General features: G+C 38.4%; 2 protein-coding genes across 2 annotated transcripts; both read left to right on the plus strand.

Moving 5' to 3' along the window:
• Positions 1-3156: 3156 nt before the first annotated feature.
• Positions 3157-10137, plus strand: LOC107326258 (vomeronasal type-2 receptor 26-like). Its single transcript, XM_025170074.1, has 5 exons — positions 3157-3359; positions 4297-4588; positions 6938-7165; positions 7897-8023; positions 9239-10137. The coding sequence occupies exons 1-5, from the start codon at positions 3157-3159 to the stop codon at positions 10135-10137; spliced, it is 1749 nt and encodes a 582-aa protein (XP_025025842.1).
• Positions 10138-10708: 571 nt separating this feature from the next.
• Positions 10709-20147, plus strand: LOC148215386 (vomeronasal type-2 receptor 26-like). The gene is made up of 6 exons (XM_088143655.1): positions 10709-10785; positions 12565-12856; positions 13654-14505; positions 16738-16965; positions 17439-17565; positions 19249-20147. Exons 1-6 carry the CDS (start codon positions 10709-10711, stop codon positions 20145-20147), a joined length of 2475 nt encoding a protein of 824 aa, XP_087999781.1.
• Positions 20148-20518: the final 371 nt, after the last annotated feature.

The following is a 20518-nucleotide window of genomic DNA, read 5'->3' on the forward strand; positions in this document are numbered from 1 at the left end:
GGAAAGGAAAGGAAAGGAAAGGAAAGGAAAGGAAAGGAAAGGAAAGGTCAATCAGTTTTAAAAAAAACATAAGCCTGTGAATGTGGCAAGGGTTCACACTTTAGCAGCAGAGGGTTAAAACACATCCTGTTTCTAGCAGTTGCAGAATGACAAAGCTGCAATGTTTATTTCACTGGAAGAACAGTTTTTGTGCTGCAGCTGGGATAGGTTTCTTAGTGTGCATTTTTCTCTCTCGAGCAATAATATAGACGATCATCTACTTGGAGTTTGGTTAGGTGCAGAAACACCTGATGTTTTGAGACATCTCTTATAAGGCTAACCCAGTTTTGGAGAGCAATATTAGCTTGACTATTTCCACTGCTTGAAATAATCTCCATCCATTCCATCCTTTTCCCAAGAGGGTGACATTGCAAATGGATGTGCCGGTTCTCTCTTAGAAAAAATCCAGATATGGTGGAAGTCAAATGTAACATTTTTCCAGTTTTCTTTTGTCCCCCTCTGGTCAGGACCATAGTCTGGGAAGAAGCAACTGAAACAGGGAAAGAAAAAGAAGTTAAAATAAATATCAGGAATCACTTCTAAGCCATCTGAAGAGAAGAGAATGCTTGCGCATATATTGGGAAAAACATTAGAAAAAGAAACCCCCAGCAGTTAATTTGCCTGTTATTTGAAATTACGCTAATACAGAAAGCCAGCCTATAAATTTAGCAAAGTATAAGGGAGAAATGCTGTGGAAAGGACTCTACAAGAAATGTGGGATTTAATAGATTTCTGTTAGCAGACTTTGAATACAACAGAAAAAAAAAAGTATCCTCATCTCAAAATAATGGACAAATTCCATAGTATCCTTATTAATTAATTAATTAATTAATTAAAATGTTAAACCACCCAACTGGCAAAACTCTCTGGGAAGTCTACAAGAAAACATACTAAAAAATACAAGCAGGATAAAAATTCGGTATATAGAGTAAAATCAAAGAACAACAGCATCATATAAACTAGGCAGCAGCAAGGTAGTCATTCAAAAACTAAAGCAATATAAATTAAAACATAATTAAAACCCAATTTAAAGCCTAGGGAAATAGAAAAGTCATCACCCAGTGCCAAAATGATTCTAATGTGAGGGCCAGTGGAGTCTATCCTGGGAGGGGATTCCATCAATAGAGTACCACCACAGACAAAGCTTTCCTCCTTGTAGAGCCCACCTCATTCCTTTGGTCAGGAGACCTGGAGGAGGCCTCATAGATGATGTTAAAGTCCAAGTAGATACAAATGGGAGAAGGTCCTATGCTGTTTGGGGCTTTAAGATCAAAACCAGTCTCAGTACATTGGCCCTCATCTAGTCCATTATCCTACCTGAGTGCTGTTTAAGAATGCCAACAGCCTCACCTGTGCTAGATGAACCGGAAAGGTATAGCTGGGTGCCATTAACATATTGATGGTTCCTCATCCCACATCCTTGGATGACCTATTGCAGCAGCTTCATGTAGATCTTAAGGAGCACAGGAGATCAAATGGAGACCTGAGGGACTCAAATTAATTACAACCTTTAGGCCATAAAAGCCCTGAGGGACTCCATAACCGAACCACCATGAGGTGAAAGAGTAATCCCCCAGCACTACCTTCTAAAAATCGCCATCCAAGTAGAAGTGGAATCACTATACATGTAGTCCTTGTTTGGCAACCACAATTAGGACCAGCAACTCAGTTCTTCAGCAAAGTGGTTGCTAAATGAAACCATGATTGTGCTTATGATCTTACTTCGGCTTTCCTTTGCTATACAGACCTGTGAAGGACATAAATGCAAGCATTTGTTTAAATAGTCTTTTTCATCACCATCGTAACTGTGAATGGTCACTAAACGAGGACTACCTGTAGTACAATGCTGCCACATCCCAAGTCTGGCAACTCTCCAGAAGTACAGTATAGTAGTTTGGCTGATGCAAGTAGAATTATACCATGAGTAAATTGACACAAACCTTGTGATATTCACTTTGAGGAGTCCTTGGATTCTCTGGGCTTGGTTGTTTTCTTGCATACGTTTCATTACCTGGCTATGTAACATCTTCAGTGCTAGCATATTCAGTTTAGTGGACCCTTGAGTTTAAGCCCCCATCCCCACCACCCCCACCACCAGTCTATTCAATTCAGGTTTCACATTTTAAAAAGGAAATAACTCTTGCTTTTAACACTGGTCATAGATCTTAGTAAACCAAATTCCTAACAATCAAGCATGACCAATGGTTAGGGGTTCTGGGAATTTTAGGTCAGCTACTTCTGAACCTCATCCTCCTTCTTATTAGCTTACTCTGGTCACTTGAACTTATCCGTGATAATTGTCCAGGAGGTAACTGAGGTTAGAAAGAGGAAAGTTTATTATTATCCAGAGCTTTTTCATCTTCATGATAACTTCAAACTTCTTTCTGGAAGGTTTCCTCCGTTAATCTGAAAGTTCTTAGCCAATTGCTTTATTGTGGTAGAAAAACAGTCAGCAGCGCTTACTTTACTCCTAACGGTCTTCCTGAGAACCCATTGGGATTATTATAATTCTCTCTGCAATTATCCAAACAAATAGATTCTTCTTGACAACCTCCAGTGATTTTCCAGAGCAGATGAGAGAAAAAGACTTTAACAAGCTATTTGCAAAATTCAGAATTGATATATAAACCCACCTATTTGTAGCATTCCCAGCTGGGCTAAGATGTAGGCAAGGCTCTCTCAGTCTGAGATTCAACCTTTTTGTGCTGTATTCCTGGTTTAAAAAGAATTTTCTTGGCTTCTCTAAACCAATAGATACCAACATGGGTACATTCAGGTTTTTGAATTGGCTTCCGCTCAAAGTAGACAGTTTGGTGTAGTGGTTAAGGCATCAGGCTAGAGACTAGGAGATTGGGAGCTCTAGACCCACTTGGGCATGACGCCGGCTGGGTGACCTTGGGCCAGTCACTCTCAGTCCTAGGAAGGAAGCAATGGCAAACCACTTCTGAAAATCTTGCCAAGAAAACTGCGGGGACTTGTCCAGGACTTGTCCAGGAGTCGCAAACTGACTTGAAGACACCCATGCAAAGGAACTTCTTTAAATTTAGACAGGTGTTTGCTTGCAGAATAATCTGTTCTAGAAGGAAGCATTGTTCACCAATAGCAATGTTTGTAATCATGCTACTCTTTCTCCTACCCAATGCTGCATGCAAAGTACAGAGTGTGAAATGCTTTGGAAATCAGCCCTTCCATGTACCGCATAAATGGTTTCAGCCTGGAGACCTCACCATTGGTGGCATAGTTTCTCAGATCATTTATATATTCTCCATGGTTTCCTTTGATGTGCACCCTTCTCAGAAGTTGGGCTTTGAACTTCCAATGTAAGAATGTATTCTTTTTGCTTTTCGGCATTACCGAAATCAGTTCTGGAAGTAGCATATTCCTGGAGGAAGTGTGGAAAATTCACTTCAAGTGGTTGGAGAATATATCCACTTTGAAATAATAAGAGGCCAATATATCAGTATTTTAAGTGTTCTGGATGGAAAACAATGAGCAGAAAAACAGTGAATTAAGGTTTTTTTTTTTTAATCAACCTATTCAATCTATCACTTTCGCCCTAGTAATTTATGGTGTATTCTAGAGTCACCCAACCATCATTGTGCCAAAATAATATAATGCTAACAGGCCTTAAAGATGCTTTAAGTCACTAGTGGGAAAATTCATCTAGAAAGAAATATCGAATCACAAATGTAGGTATTTGTTTCTTCATTTGTTTCATAGTATATTACTTTTTCAATATATTCAACATGGATGTATTTCTTAAATGCATATTAGTCCTACAAGTTTAGATGCAATCACCTTGTTTGAAATGCTAACTTCAACTTCCCTATGGAGAAAGTCAATGTAGCAACGAACACAGCCTTTACAGTAGTAGCCCATGACAAGTGTTAGTTAACATTAGGACCCACAACACCCTTACTTGCATATAGAAGCTTCCATATTCAATTCTTAAGAGCTGCATGTTTTCAGGGAGGAATTTCACTATTATGGACTTCAATCCCCAACAATTCTTGCTAGTGTAGGAGATTGCAAGGGACTGTCAGAATGGTAACCCCAAACAATTAGAAAGCACAGGTTACCTCTCTCTGGCCTAAACTTACATTTATAGATTTCAAAACAATTCCAGTACTGTGTTTGGTTGGATATCTGTTCATTGTTTACTTTCTTGGATTCTCCAATTCTCAGCCACTTTGAGTTTGTTTTCCCTCAGTGATAAAAGCTGCTAATATAACCCTAACTATCATCCTCTATTTTTAGAGCAGTAACCAAGTTCTACCAGCACATCCTGGCCTTGGCATTTGCTGTGAAGGAGATCAATGAAGATCCTCAGATCTTATCTAACATCACTCTTGGATTCCATATCTGCGATAGCTACTACGATGCAAGGATGACCTATCGGACCATCCTAGACCTGCTTTTCAGTTCTTATATTTTTGCCCCTAACTACCAATGTGGTACCAAAAAGTATGTAATCACAGTCATTGGTGGACTAGGTTCTGATACCTCTTTCCATATGTCAGATATTTTGGGTCTCTACAAAATTCCACAGGTAAAATCTGTGCAAGTCAGCCATGACCTGTCTCCCTCATTGCAGAGTGTAAGATACAGAATAATGAATTGAAGATGCAGGAAGGGGGATTAGAAAAAAAAAATTAGGATGAAAAGAAGTCTTCCTTACTGTAAGAGCAGTTTGACATGGGAAGGAATGGTCTAGAAAAGTGATGGATTCCCCTTCAAGTCTTGACAGCCAGACAGCTGTATAACAGGATATCTAAATGTGGATCTCTGCACTGAGTAGCGGGTTGGACCTGATGTCCTAAATAGACCTTTCTGATCCATGATTCTTTGTAGTTTTCCCAAGAGATGGTCCTTCAAAGGCACTAGCCAGCCTCTGATCCATTTTTCTGTCTGTTCTTGCCATGATCCCTGCTCCATTACTGGCTTCCAGTGAAGGGAGAAGAAATGTAAAAGGGAGTGCACTGAGGAGACATGAATACTCCTCAAGAGCTCTTGTTGCAATTATTCAGTTGTCTTCCTTTCCAAATGGCACAAGAGCCTCACTTTAATTAGTTTAAATACAGAACCCCTAAATTCTTAAGTTCAGTATAATCAATCCACCAGGATGATTAATTTAAGGGACATGCTTGATAGACATCCCAAGCTGCTGTTATTTTAACCTTCTCAAACATATCAATTAAACCTTTATCATAAAACAGTGAGACACTTTTATACATCTCCAGCTCTTCCAATTCAGATGATAAGCCCACCACCAGGAGAACTCTAGCAGGAGAATCTTCTTGGATCTTTTATGCTGTTTCATATTTTAGCCCACAGTGCCTTTAACCTAGGAAAGATGGGGATACTAACTCAGATTCTAGGTGGCCTATTATTCATTATATAAAAAGCCACTGAAGTAATCACCTTGTTTCTCACCAAATCCATAAAATATCGGTTAATTTCCCTTTCAGCTCACCTATGGCTCATTTGCCTTGGAAGAGAGTGATGCAATGAAAGTGGCTTCCTTTCATCATTTGGTTCCAAGTGAAGCTCATCAATATATGGGGATAATCCAGTTGCTCCGGCATTTCATGTGGACCTGGATTGGTCTCTTTATTATTGACGATGACAGTGGAACAAATTTTTTACAGGCCTTGGAGCCACAGCTTTCTCAGAATAGCATCTGTACAGCCTTCACCCAAAGGATTCCCAAACAAGGCCGTTTGTTGCAAATTCATGAACTAAATAGTATGACTTCGAAGATCTACCAGCCTTTATTAAGTGAGAAAGTCAATGTTTGGATTGTCTATGGTGAAACGTTGACCATCATGTGGCTGAGCACCTTGATATCTCTAGCAGATCCTGAGAACCACCAAAATGCAACTATTGGAAAGGTATGGATTATGACAGCCCAAACTGAATTCACGGCCATGGGTCTCCTAGTAAGTTGGGAACCTCAATTGTTTCATGGCACCTTTTCTTTCACAATTCACTCTAGCGAACATCAAGGGTTCCTAACATATCTCAAAAGCATCACACCAGATTGGGGAGATGCCAATGGTTTTATCCAGGGTTTCTGGGAGCAAGCCTTTGACTGTGCATTTCCAGAATCTCAAGAACCAGCTGAAGTGCCTGGAAGCTGCACTAGGGAGGAGAAACTGGACTGCCTTCCTTCGTCTATTATTGAAATGGGTATGACTGGCCACAGCTACAGTATCTATAATGCAGTCTATGCTACTGCACATGCTTTACATGCTATACAGTCACTGAGATCCAGTTATGGAAGCTTGGGAAGAATGAAAAGACAGCTTCGAGATCTGCAGCCTTGGCAGGTGAAATAGCACCCAATTTTAATGCCATTTGTAACAGTGAAAAAGTGATGCTCATTTTAAAATCAATCAATCAATCAATCAATCAATCAATCATAATCATCTTCCTCACCTTGTTTTATGCGGAAGGAATTCCTCCCACATTGGAATGTGGAACAAACTAAAGCAGAACTTGCCATCCTCAAATATCCAGCCTTTCTAAGCAGCCTACTTGTTAGATACTAACTTGATTGGTAGGGAAATAGTTCTAGATGGGCTTGTGTCATCCTTCAAGGTAGCCCAGGTCAGGAAACAAACACCACAAGACATACTAGAATTCTGCTTTAGTGATATGACTATAATAAATTGAATCCTGGAAGGCTGGCAGTGTTTTCCCTTCCCTCCCTCTTGTACCAGAGTCAAGATGGGGCAATTTTGAGTTCCTTCCTCAAACTGTCTTGTTTTCCCAGGCTCGGTTCATGTTTAACTCATGATCATTGGGCATTTTTCTCCAAGTTTATCTCTGTGCTCTTCTGAACTGCAAACACATAATGTGATTTTTACCTTTTTCTTTCTTTACCTCTTCCAATCAGCTTCATGTATTTCTTCAAGGGCTTTCATTTAACAACTCACTGGGTGAAACACTGGTCTTTAGTGATACCAAGGAGATTGTAGCAGGATTTGATATAATGAATATTATCACATTCCCCAATAATTCATTCCAGAGAGTGAAAGTTGGAAGAGTGGGTTCCAAGGCTTCTGGAGGAGAAGAATTCTTCATTAATGACAGTGTAATAGAATGGCACTGGATTTTTAACCAGGTATGGATTCTGGTATCTTTTTATAGGATATTTACAGGGACTGTTCCCTAAGAAGGGAAAAAGTGCTCTTTGACATATATAATTTATGAAGCATTGGTTCTCAAATGCAGCCAGTATCATATGTGACACTTAAATAAAAGGGAGATACAGTGTTTAAACAACAACTACGCTCAAATTTTCATGTATCTTTCATTTCTATCATCAATCTATCTATCATGAGGATATTTACTGATGACTTAGATTTAGTATACTGCCTTTCCTCTAGGAACTCAAGAGAGCCCAACTTTTCCATTCCCCATTTCAACTCTGTGAACATAGGTGCCTGACAACACAACAAATACCTCAAAATTACACTGGATGCATGTGATATCAATTGTGGATATCCTGACTGAGGCTGGGCTGAGAGGGGTTGATTAGCTCTGCTCTCCCATCGTGGTTCCATGGCTGAAGGTGGACTTTAATGTGAATTTCCCTAATCTTAGTCAAATGCTTTCACCACTAGAGCTGTCAACGAATGAATTGCTTCCCCCCTCTCTCAACTAGATATATTTTGGCAGTGTGACCTGAGGGTGCATGGAAGTCCATAGCCTATGGTCTTCAGTATGCCCACCAAAACACTCTTCCAAGACCTTTAGTGATCACTGGTAACTGATCATATAATCATTCCATAATTCTTTGATGAACAGAAAGAATCTAAGCTTGTCTAACCTGTTCTTCATCTTCATGGACAGACGGTCCCCCTTTCTCAGTGTAGTCTCCCTTGCTACCCTGGTTATCAGAAGAGAAAAAAGGAAGGAGAAAAGTTTTGTTGCTATGATTGTGTTCCCTGTCCAGAAGGGAAGATGTCCAACCAAACAAGTAGGTACTGAAAATAGTGTAGAGTAATGCTAATGATGTATATTATGTAGAAAGTGTTAACTTGATATGAGAGCACTCCAATGAACTACATTAAACATTCTTCCCTGGATTCCTCAACAAGGTTTCTGAATTATGTCTGAGAGCAATGGGTAGAGAAAGTCATGTCAACACCTATTCTTGGGTATTAAAATTCACTGGATGACATTGGTCCAGCAACTCTGTATTACTCACTTTCCTCCCTACTACCAAAAGTATGGGAAATGTTTACCATGTTTGTTAAACATCCATTCTATGATGTGGGAATCCATGTAAACAAATGTGAAACAATGAGAACTCTTAAGAATCATTATACTATTATTAGTAATTAAAAATGTAGAACAGTGAGAGGCTAGGTAGATAAACTTTATTATGGTCTTAGACCAGCATGTGAATAAGTATGCATATATAAAAAGAGTTTACCATAGATCATGAAAACAGCAGTTAAAAGAGGTTAAAAGAGTTAAAAAGGAAAAGGAATGGGGGGAGATAAAATTTTGAGGGTATCAAAGAAATGCAATTTTATTAGAAAATATTTGCTGCCTGACCCTCGTGGCAGTGAACCAAAATGTAGCTAAATTATGGGTAACAGTGATCTTACGATCTGCCAGGAGGTAGAAGATGTACCGGTGATCATCTCTCCCTTGAAGTTCCTTTGTGAGAGGCCAAATGAATACATCCCACAAGTTTGAATAGAAATTACAATGCAGGAGAACATATTGCACATCCTCTATGGCATGGGAGTCACAGGGGCAAAGTTATTCATGAATGGGAAGATTTTGGTGTTTGCCATCAATAACTGCTGAAGGGAGTGCACGGAGTCCCATCAGAGCAAATGCTCTGCAGTGTCTAAGACTTCTTAAGGATTGGCCTGGATTGCCTGGATTGGTGGTGAAAGACAGTCTCCAAGATTTAGCTTACCTTGGTGCTAAGCGAATATCTTTTGTCAAGGATCCTTTCCTTCAGTGATCTATTTCGGGTCACAGCCCATCCTGTCTATTGTCTCATTAGAGAAGCCAGTCAGGGACTAATAACACACATTTCTCAAAACTAGCCATATGGAGAGAATCAATAGTGAGGATTCAATCTGGGTTTTAATTTCTGTTGAATTTTTAATAGTGACAGTCAGCCCTGCTGATACATGAATTGAGATTGAAATCACCCATTTCTTTTTTTCAGGCATCATCAACTGCTTCACCTGTCCAACAGATCAGTATCCAAATGAGAAAAAAGATCAGTGTATTCTCAAAACAATTAGCTTCTTGTCTTACGAAGAACCATTAGGAATCAGTTTAGCATCGCTCGCAATAACTTTTTCCTTTGCTACAACCCTGGTGTTAGGAACTTTTATTAAGTACAGAGATACCCCAATAATCATGGCCAACAACCAGGACCTTACCTATGCTCTTCTGATGGCCCTCCTGCTCTGCTTCCTGTCTTCCTTGCTCTTTATTGGCCAGCCTAGGAAGTTGATGTGCATTTTCCAGAAAATTATTTTCGGCATTATCTTTTCTATAGCAGTCTCATCTGTGTTGGCCAAAACCATCACTGTGTTTGTCGCTTTCATGGCCATCAAACCAGGATCATCTCTGAGGAAGTGGATGGGGAAAAGATTGACCACTTCCATTGTTCTTTCTTGCTCCTTCATTCAAGCAAGCATTTGTGCCATATGGCTGTCAATTTCTCCCCCTTTCCCAGATTTGGATATGCTGTCAGAAACTAGAGAGATCATAGCAAAATGCAATGTGGGCTCTACCATTATGTTTTACCTTGTCTTGGGCTATATGGGACTGCTGTCCATCATCAGCTTTGTGGTGGCTTTCCTAGCTAGAAAATTGCCAGACACTTACAATGAAGCCAGATTCATCACCTTCAGCATGCTGATTTTTTGCAGTGTTTGGCTGTCTTTCATTCCAACCTACCTGAGCACTAAAGGGAAACACATGGTTGCTGTGGAGATCTTCTCCATCTTAACCTCCACTGCTGGTTTATTAGGCTGTATCTTTATCCCAAAATGTTACATTGTCATATTTAGACCAGAACTGAATAACAGGGAGCAGCTGAGAAGAAAGAACTAATTTATATTTTTATTGTGCCACAATAAAGTTGGAGGCAACTTGGGCTACCCCATTGGCAGTTTTGAACAGATTCGAAGCATTAAAAGAAAATGCAACCAATATAGATAAATTATTTTATAAAATGGATTGTGCTATATTACATTTTTTAAAAAAAGTTTCCACAGTACGCTTCCTATCGCTATACTTGTTCAATTAACAAAATGGATATATTCTTCTGTGGCTGGTTCCATGTATGGTTGGTTCCATGTATGGTTAGACTGACCAAGAGTACCTTTCCTTTTCATATTGTATTGTGAAAAGTTCAACTAGAATTGTAATTTGTTATAGCTCCTTAGATAACATGGCTTATATCCGTGGCCATCGTTCCCCATCCTATTGTGTTCTTGAAAGCTGAACTGTAGCTTGTTAATTAATTAATTAATTTATTTATTTATTAAATGTATATGCAATCTATCTCACCAGTGAGTAGATCAGTGGCATATCAGAGACTTGAAAGCGGTCTCTGACTCCTGATCAGTAATCAAAGCAGATCAAAACTTTCAAAGCAAATGTAGATGCATGCATGTGGGAAATGAAATTGAATGGTGGAAGTGAAAGGAAAACTTTGGAAAACAAACCAATTCCTGAAGTGTATATCAACCATGTGAGGTAGGAAATACAACTGAGGAATATTAGCATATCTACGAATTGTGAAAAGGTGTCTCTTGGGGAGGCGTTAGGAATGGCTCCAAACTGCCCAGAGCATTCTTTCAAGGAACACCAAGGTAGATCTGAGCTTCAGGTGTCTGTTGTAGATTGCCAATAAGAGCACAGTTTATTTCCTGGGTACATCATAAAGTCGTAGATACATTGAGTTGGAAGGTTAGATGTGCTATAGGAATGGAACAATGGAGGCAGGTGTGCAAGCAGTGCAATTCTTCCTGTTCACCTAGATGTTTGGTCAGAGTGTGGCAGGTTAAAATAGCTAAAATCTACCGAAATCCCCTTCAGTGGGAGATTCAGAGGGTTACATCACTAGGCCCAAGGACATGGCTAATGCAGAATTCTAAATATCAATATCAATATACTGTAGGTATTGATTCATATTAGTACTCTCTGCCTGAAAATATAGATGACCTCCTCCAAAGGGCTTATTGGCTTATTTCTCATTCCTTAATACATGAAAAGCTTTCCTCTTCTCTGTTAAACTGCTTTTTTCATTCTTCATGGAAAATGGGAGCCCTGCTCCATTGTAAGAAATGTACAAGAATTTCAACAATTAAGGCTATTTTGTATTGCCAATCTCCCCATACTACTTTCATTGGCATGTGCTCATTTAAGAAAGAGTTTAACCATCAGCCACTGATTATCTCACCAAAAACAAAATAATAATCTCTGGTAGAAATCACCTCGTTTTTTTTAGCTAGTCCAAAACATCAAGGGATGTGCAGAAAGCTATTTAAATTCAGCAACACTCAAGAGACAACTCTTCATTTGGTTATAAAGTAACTCCTGACAAATAGGAGATTGGCACAAGGGGTAATAATGGCTTGGTCAGATTAATTGCTACAAGCTCCCTCCCTCCTGTCTCATCTGCCAGAACTTCTCTTTGAATGATAGACCAAGATCTTCTCTCCATAAGCAGAGAGTCACAATGTTGCTCCTCCTGGTGTTCCTGGTGAACAAAAGAGTTACCTTGAGCTGTCCTGCAAGTGATGCCTTCCCTGTTCCACATGAGTGGTACCAGCCTGGTGACTTCATCATTGGTGGGATGGTATCTCATATTTTTTACCACTTTGATGAAATTCAATTTAAAGAACATCCTTCTCTAAAAACTTATGATTTACCACTGTAAGGATTTTTTTTCTATCCATGCTTTTCCTAATCTTGGCCAGATCCCCCCAAATTGGTTGGATGAATAAAAGCTGTTTGAACATAAATGCAGGTTCTTGTAAATAATGTCCTCTGTATATGGTTGTGGGAGAAGGAATAATTTTCTTTACATTATGGTAAAGTCTTTCTCATGAAATATATGGAAACTTTGATGTAATAAATGTTTCAATAACATTTAGTGAGCCCAAGATACTTAAAAAAAAAGAAGAAAATCTGCATGATCACTCCTCCCAAAAGACATAGAGTAAAGGAGTTATACTTGCTGAATCTATTCATATTTTGTTTGGTGCTAAATTGATAGACCATAAATGTAGTAGCTTGAAAAAAAATTACTAATTTTATTTGTTGTAGTACATACAGTATTTTTGGCAAATCGTGGAAATACTATGTAAAAAGTATATTTGAACTATGGACCAATTATTTGGTATTTTAGAAAAGCTATCAACATCCTTCTTCCATCAGAGACAGAAATGTTTGTTATTCATATAGAAATGATGACACATTACAAGAATTGAAAAATCACTTTTTCAATGGGTGTATTTAACCTATTGGCAGTGTAATAACGAAATTCTACCAGCATGTCCTTGCCTTGGCCTTTGCTGTGAAGGAGATCAATGAGGACTCCCAGATCTTGCCTAACATCACTCTCGGGTTCCACATCCATGACAGTTACCACAAGCCAAGGATGACCTATCGCACCACTCTGGACCTGCTTTTCAAATCCAAGGAATTTGTCCCAAACTATAAATGTGATGGCCAGAAAAATCTCATGGCCATCATTGCAGCAGTTGTCTCTGATACTTCATCCTACATGGCAGAAACCATAAATATCTACAAGATTCCACAGGTACTTTGAACAGGGGGCTGAGAGAGAAACTTTGATTTCTTTTGTAATTAATATTAAAGATTGGGTTTTTACCATGCCTTTCTGCAGGATATTTCCCACAACTCAATAAGCTGGCTCACGGTAATCCAATCCAAATAATCAAAATCTTTTATTATGACCGTAGATCAGAAAATTAAAATTTAAAACATACTTTACAAAGCAAGAAAAATAAACTTATTTGAAGGGGTCAGGAGACATTGTGTTTTTACCACCTGCTGTCAATATGTAGCAAGTCTCCTTGCTATGTCTTGGTTGGTGTCTGTTCATAATAATTGAGTATAAAACTCAACTGTTTTGCCTGGGAATTGTTGCAGGATTGGTGCTATGTGATCCCTTTGTAGATCTCTATAGTAACTGCAGTAAAGGAGGACATGCTTGACTATTTCTATTTCTCCAGAATCTCTTACAGATAGAGTTTCATGGATAGGTATTTTATTATATCTGCCATAGAGAAGGGCAGAAGGTAATTCAACATGTCTAGCTCTGAAGAATTCTTTCCTTAAGATGGGAAGAGTTAAGATGCTCAGACAGCTGGCAACTTTCCAGGTGTTCATGGTGACAAGTATTCTAGAATTCTACATTAGGAGGTTAATTGTGGTTTCTAATCCAGTTATATTCCACATGTGAGAAAATATTTTATCTGCCATGATGTACCTAGAATTGGAGGAGAGAGAGAGAGAGTTCCCATTCAACAGTCATTTTCCCATAGTTTTTCCCTTGATCTCATGAATAACTCTCTCTCTCTCTCTCTCTCGTAGTTAACCTATGCCTCTTTTTCCCAAGAAGAGTTTCAGACTACTAAGCTATCTTCCCTTTACTGCATGGTCCCAAATGAGGACCATCAGTACATTGGAGTTATACGACTTCTTCTCCTTTTTGGATGGACATGGATTGGAGTGTTTACTTTTGATAAATATAGGGGAGAACATTTTTTGCAGAAACTGCAGCCGTTGCTTTTCCAGAATGGCATTTGTTTAGCCTTCACACAAAAAATTCCACAACGAGCCCAATTGGAGGATTTTTTTGAATTTCTTGATGTAATTTCAATTATTTCTAAAAAAATGATAGATCAGAATGCAAATGCTTTTCTTGTCTATGGAGAATCACTCACAGTTCTGTGGCTCAGAAGTGTTGTGTTTCTACGTGATCCTGAAAATAAAGAGAGCGCATCATTCAGAAAGGTTTGGATCCTGATGAACCCAATTGATTTCATACTGACAGGACTTCAAAGGAGTTGGGATCTCCAGATGTTCCATGGGGCTCTTTCCTTTTCAGTTCATTCAAGAGAAGTTCAAGGGTTCAGAGAATTTGTGCAAGGCATCAAACCTTCAACTCATAAAGATGGATTTATTCAAGATGTTTGGGAACAATTGTTTGACTGTTCATTTCCAAATGCAGAGTCACCCTCAATGGCCAATGACACTTGCAATGGAGAAGAGAATTTTAAGAATCTGCCTGGGCCTCTCTTTGAATTTCAGATGACTGGCCACAGTTACAGTATTTACAATGCTGTTTATGCAGTGGCACATTCCTTGAAGGAGATAGTGAGATCAACATCTAAACAGAGAGAAATTCCAAAGTTTGAATGTCCAGATCTGCAGCCTTGGCAGGTAATGTCTCCATGACATTCCTATCTTTTGTTTCAGAGAATAGTCATTCTCATCCATATCTGAATAGGGTTTGTTTGCCCTGGCCTATGGTGACATAGCAATAGAGATGCAAAGGCAACAAATTAGCAGTGTAAGAGGTCATTCTATGTTATAGAATTAAAAAAGGATGAAAATAAAATATTCCTTTTCAAATTTCAGTCTAGTCAGTGGGATCTCTGTATCATCCTTGGTTCCCTAAATAACCATATCATTTCCACCTAGAACTGGCCTGTCTTGTAAATTCATCCAGTCTGGTTCCAAGGAGACCTGAATGGTGATATGCCTGAAGGCAGTTTTTCTTTGCTTTTTGCCCAACATGCTTTTGTCAAATGTGGGCATTTCACATTTCCTATTAGCTTTTGGCAATTTAGTCAAAACAGGGTTGTTAGCCTGGGGATTTAGAGTTAATGTCAGTGGTTCTTTGGCAATGTAGGTTTATTATTCTCTTTAAGTGATGTTGGTTTTTTGAGTAATGGTAAATTTCCAGGGGAATTGTGGAGCTTGGTGCTTTAAAGTAGTTGTCATAATAAATTAATAAAATGCAAGAGAGTTGTGTATCACAATTCTTTGTGGGTCAACATTTTCTTCTATATTTCAAGCCAGGAAATGTTCTTTGGTGTCCTGGGAAGTAGGACTTAAGGAAAGGGAAACTTTAATGCTTTTATCCCTGATGCACTGCTTTCCTTTGGACTCCCTATTTTTCTTATTGTCCTTCAAGTAGCTCCACAAGTTTCTTCAAGGGATTTATTTTAACAGGTCAGCTGGGGAAAGAGTCTACTTGAAAGATAAAAGAGAAGGTCAAAGTGGCTTTGACCTCCTTAACATGATCACTTTCCCAAACAGATCCTTTCAGAGAGTGAAGGTTGGAAATTTAGGCCCCAATGCTCCAAAAGGAAAAGGACTCGTCTTTGAGGAGATCACAATTCTTTGGCACCCTGGTTTTAACCAGTTATGAAATCATGGTTGTGCAGAAAGGACCTAATTCCCTCTCTAAAATGACCTCATGAAGGTTTATTACTTTCAGAAACAAAATGGTTCCCCTGTCATCATTTTCAAACATAATTCAACCCTGAATTTCTTTTGTGGTGGAGGGAAAATGCATGTCCTGAACAAATACAGCCCATAATAGCATTATCAACACCTTGGTTAAATAATGGATAAATCATAATCCACTACATAGGCTTAAAGAAATCTGTTCTCCATAAATCAATGTTTGCAGTGATAGTACCCTGTACAAGAAATAGATGGAGAATGATAGCTGATAGACAGACAGACAGACACAGATATTCTCTCTACATTGGAAACTTCTCTTATTTCAATTAGCAGTTTGGTGTAGGATTACCATTTGCGCCAATATTTTTTCCTTGTGAAATGAAGTTAACTATGAACATTGAAAAAGTACTATATAAATCATGATTTAGAGATCAATATGACTTATATAGGAAATCATCATAGCTTACACAATAAGAGATGGTTAAAATGAAGTATCACTTTATATAATCACTTACATTACTTGCCATTGTCCTCTCTATCAGTGACCAATACCCCAATTCTTCTGCTGGGGTCATGAATATTTCAGGATTGAGAAGCTGAGTGTTCTCTCCCTATCAGGGTTCAAGAGGAATTGACTGACCAGTGGTCCTTTCAGCTATGGTCTCCACCTTTTGGACCAACTCTATGTTTGACAGAATATCTATCATTTATCTGTATATCCCACCTTATATCCATCCATCCATCCATCCATCCATCCATCCATCCATCCATCCATCCAAGAATGTTTGAGTCTCAGATTCTAAAATCCAGCTAAATGAAATGGTCAGGTCTGAGGCTCTCAAATAGCTTTGTACAAATGAAGAAACAGTAAAGGATACGGTTATGTATGGTCTACCTTTAATTAGTTGTTTAAATAGTGAACCTAAATCATAATTGAAGGCAGTTATATACTTTCAATAGCCTGTTTCCATTTTCTTTTGTCGATTGACATGGTTTCTTATCTTTCCTGGAAATCATATGAAATTCATAATAGCATAGACATGTACATTTCCATGAAATATAGATGACCAATTTTCTAGCTGTCCTTATTTGATATTTGTTATAGGAATGGGAAGAATGAATGAAGGAAACTTAAATGTACTGGTCCTTCCCCATTATTTTCCTTTCAACTTCCACTCTCTTTCATTCTCTTTCAAGTAGCTCCATCCACTTCTCCAAGGCATTTCCTTTAACAATTCAGCTGGAGAGAGAGTGTCCCTGAATGAGAAACGGGAAGGAACAGTTGGGTTCGACATCATCAACTTGATCACTTTTCCAAACAGATCCTTTCAGAGAGTTGGAGTTGGACAATTAGATCCCAATGCTCCAAAAGGGAAAGAATTATTCATTGAACGAGATTTGATTGTCTGGCACCCAGCTTTTAATCAGGTATGGAGTCAGTGAACAGATTATATCGTGATCCATTAAGATCCCATGAAGATGTCTTTTTCTGTTAAACCATATTGAACATAGACTCTTAGGAAATCTAATTCTTGAAAGAAACATATGGCATATTTTGTATTAATTTTGTCCGTTATCAAGCTTTTACAAATTGAGAAAATGACATTTCAATGAAAAAGCCAAGTTTTCATATTTGGATTGCAATTCCATATGGAACATGGGAGTTGCATAGTTTCCACATTTTCATAATGCACATTGATTTACTCACCCTGCTCTTCTTCAAGCAGACCCTTTTGCACATCCTTGTATTTTCAAAAAATTTTTAATGTATACAATCAATCCAACTAGATAAAGTTCATTAGCTCTTTGGGAAGTCAAGAATTCTTCCCCCCTTTGAGGAGAAAAAAATTAGAAACTTATTTAAAAAGTCCCGTTGCAAAACCTTTCATGTTTATGATCAGGTTCTTCCAATTTCTTTGTGTAATGACCATTGTTTCCCTGGATCCTGGAAGAGAAGTGTTGAAGGAAAACAATTCTGTTGCTATGACTGTGTTCCATGCCCAGAAAGGAAGATATCCAATCAAAATGGTAGGTTAGACATTCCACCAATTGTTAGTTAAATAGACATAAGCATATAAAGTAATGCATGAGTTACTGTAATGCACTACATTAGGGTGTATATAATTTGCAGTTTTACTAGTTCTTCAGGGTGAATATTCATTTATGTACCTGTGGATCACAATCCTGTTCAGGAGTCCAAGTGTTCTGATAAAATTCCTGCAGGTTTCCTAAAGAGGAACAAAATATATGTGCATTGAGACGTAGCTCTTCCATGATCACATGTTGTGTACCTGTTGAATTATTTGTCACATTTTCAATCTCATTTGCATTTGGGGTTCTTTTCCCAAAGATTGTTCACTCAGTAAACAAAATGCCATGATTTTTTTGTAAACTCAGGATATTTACATTAAAAAAAAAAGATTGCATATTGGTGTCTCTTACCTTATAATGTTATCTTCATAACTTGTGATGACAATATACACATTATGAGTCCAGCTAAGCAGTGTCTGACCTAATAAATAGTTGAATGGGAGATGACCAACCAATTACATTTGGTAGACTAGACTGGGAATTAAAGAAAAAGTGTGCTGGAAAAAGACAAGGGCAAAATATCTTCTTGTTATGCAGAAACTACATGAACCTATAATTTAAGTCTAAGGGCTTTGACTTAAGTCCAAAACCTATTTATCTTTTCCTCTTTTTCTTATTGGCCCAGATTAAAGTACAATTTGAGGTCCAGTAATCTCCTCTTTTAAAGATGGCACAGAAATAAGGAGAATGAAGTTAAACTTCTAGTTAAAGTTTAAATAACCAATGACAGATTTTACAAATGATAGTGGAAAGCTCAGCAAACCACTTATTGGTTGGCTCAGGTCAGTGTAGCTGTGAATGAATGCAATTATTTTTCCATTTAATCTGCCGTGTTCTGGGCCTTACCTTCCCTGAAAAACTGAAAGTAAGTGAAAGCAAAGAACCTTCAGCAGACAAAGGAAAATTTGTAAATGGATCAGATATTCTATCATCAAAGGGAAATATGGTAGGTGTTGGAGAACCTACTTACCTTCTCCACACAGAACACAGAAGTTTCATAAAGGTCATTACTGAAATACAGGGATAAGACAAATATAGCTTTCTTATCTTGACAGTAAATGTAGGTGATTATTTTTGCCTGTTGGACCCCACCTTTTTTCCGAATAAAAAGACTGATTTTTCCTTAGTTTACTCACTCTACAGGAAAGAATTAACCTACAAGACTTTCAACAAATTATATTGGTTTGAACCTCAGAGTCAATACTTCTGCTTCTCTTATTAATGTCTTACACACACACACACACACACACACACACACACACATTTATTACCGCCCTAAGGCCAGATACAATCAAAATATACGATAATGTCTTATATTCGTCATCACAGTTTTCTTCTCCATGTTTTGGAAAAATGGGAAAACTCTGAATGTCTCTATTGTAATAAATCTGAACATTATAGAAAGGACTGCATTTTGAAAAATAATTGCCCCACCCATAATACCGTCTTTTATGCCAATCCTAAATAATCCACTGAGTAAAACTCCATTTTCATATCAACATGACCACACTGGTAACAAGTAGAAAAAGGTCAGAATGGATAACCGCTGGCACCCACTCAGGAAGTAATTTTCCAGAATGAGGAAGGCATAGATGACAAATCCCTTGACTTTTCTTCTAGATATGGATGACTGTTTTGAATGTTCTGAAGATCATTATCCAAATAAAGAAAAGAAAGGATGTATCCTGAAACCAGTGGTCTTTCTAACTTTTGAAGAAACATTAGGAATTAGTTTAGCTTCATCTGCTTTTTGTCTTTTCTTCTTGACATCTTGGGTACTTGGAACTTTTATTAAGCACAGGGATACTCCCATTGTTAAAGCCAACAACCGGGCCCTCACTTACACCCTCCTTGTCTCTCTTCTGCTCTGTTTTCTCTCCTCCTTGTTCTTCCTCAGCCAACCTGGCAAAGTGACCTGCCTTCTCCGACAATCCACTTTTGGCATCACCTTCTCAGTGGCCATTTCTAGTGTCCTGGCCAAAACTGTCACTGTGGTGGTTGCTTTCATGGCCACTAAACCAGGATCTTCGATGAGGAAATGGGTGGGGAAAAGATTGGCCTTTTCTACTGTCCTTTCCTGCTCTCTCGTCCAAGTATGTATTTGTGCTCTTTGGTTGTCAACATCTCCCCCATTCCCCAAGTTGGACATGCACTCAGAAGCCAAAGAAATGATTTTGCAATGCAATGAGGGGTCATCCTCCTTCTTCTACTGCGTCTTGGGCTACATGGGGATCTTGGCCCTTGCCAGTTTTGTTGTGGCTTTTCTTGCCCGTAAATTACCTGACAGCTTTAATGAAGCCAAGTTCATCACCTTCAGCATGCTGGCCTTCTGCAGTGTGTGGGTCTCCTTTTTTCCAGCCTATCTGAGCACGAGAGGAAAAGCCATGGTAGCTGTGGAGGTCTTCTCCATCCTGTCCTCCAGCGCTGCATTAGTGGGATGCATCTTTTTGCCAAAATGCTTCATCATTGTTTTCAGGCCTGAGCTCAACCACAGGAAGCAACTAATAAAGAGGAATTAGTACATCATTTGATCTTTCTCACTATGACAAATAGTTGACAGATGGAATGGAAAGACTGTTTGCTGTCTCCAGGAAGTATATAGAAGTTGTTATTTCTGGCAAAGGAAGATTTATGGATTATCATTATCATTGTCATTATCATTATCATTATTACTATTACCCTTTCCAAGAAGTAATTATACTGCTACATGTTCACCCATTTTCTAAGGTTCCTTAACCTAACCCTTTCTCCTATCAAGACACGAAGCTTACAAGACTTTAGTAATCTACCTTTCTTGGTTCCTTTTAGGAGATTTGTTATACTGACTCACAGTATCTCCAATGTTTGCAGCTGCCACTTTCATGGTTTTTATACTGTCAGTTCATAAACC

Source organism: Python bivittatus, unplaced genomic scaffold, assembly GCF_059951505.1.
Source record: "Python bivittatus isolate LINGU-HERP-01145 unplaced genomic scaffold, Pbiv_v1 ctg000360_np1212, whole genome shotgun sequence".
Classification (NCBI taxonomy): domain Eukaryota; kingdom Metazoa; phylum Chordata; class Lepidosauria; order Squamata; family Pythonidae; genus Python; species Python bivittatus.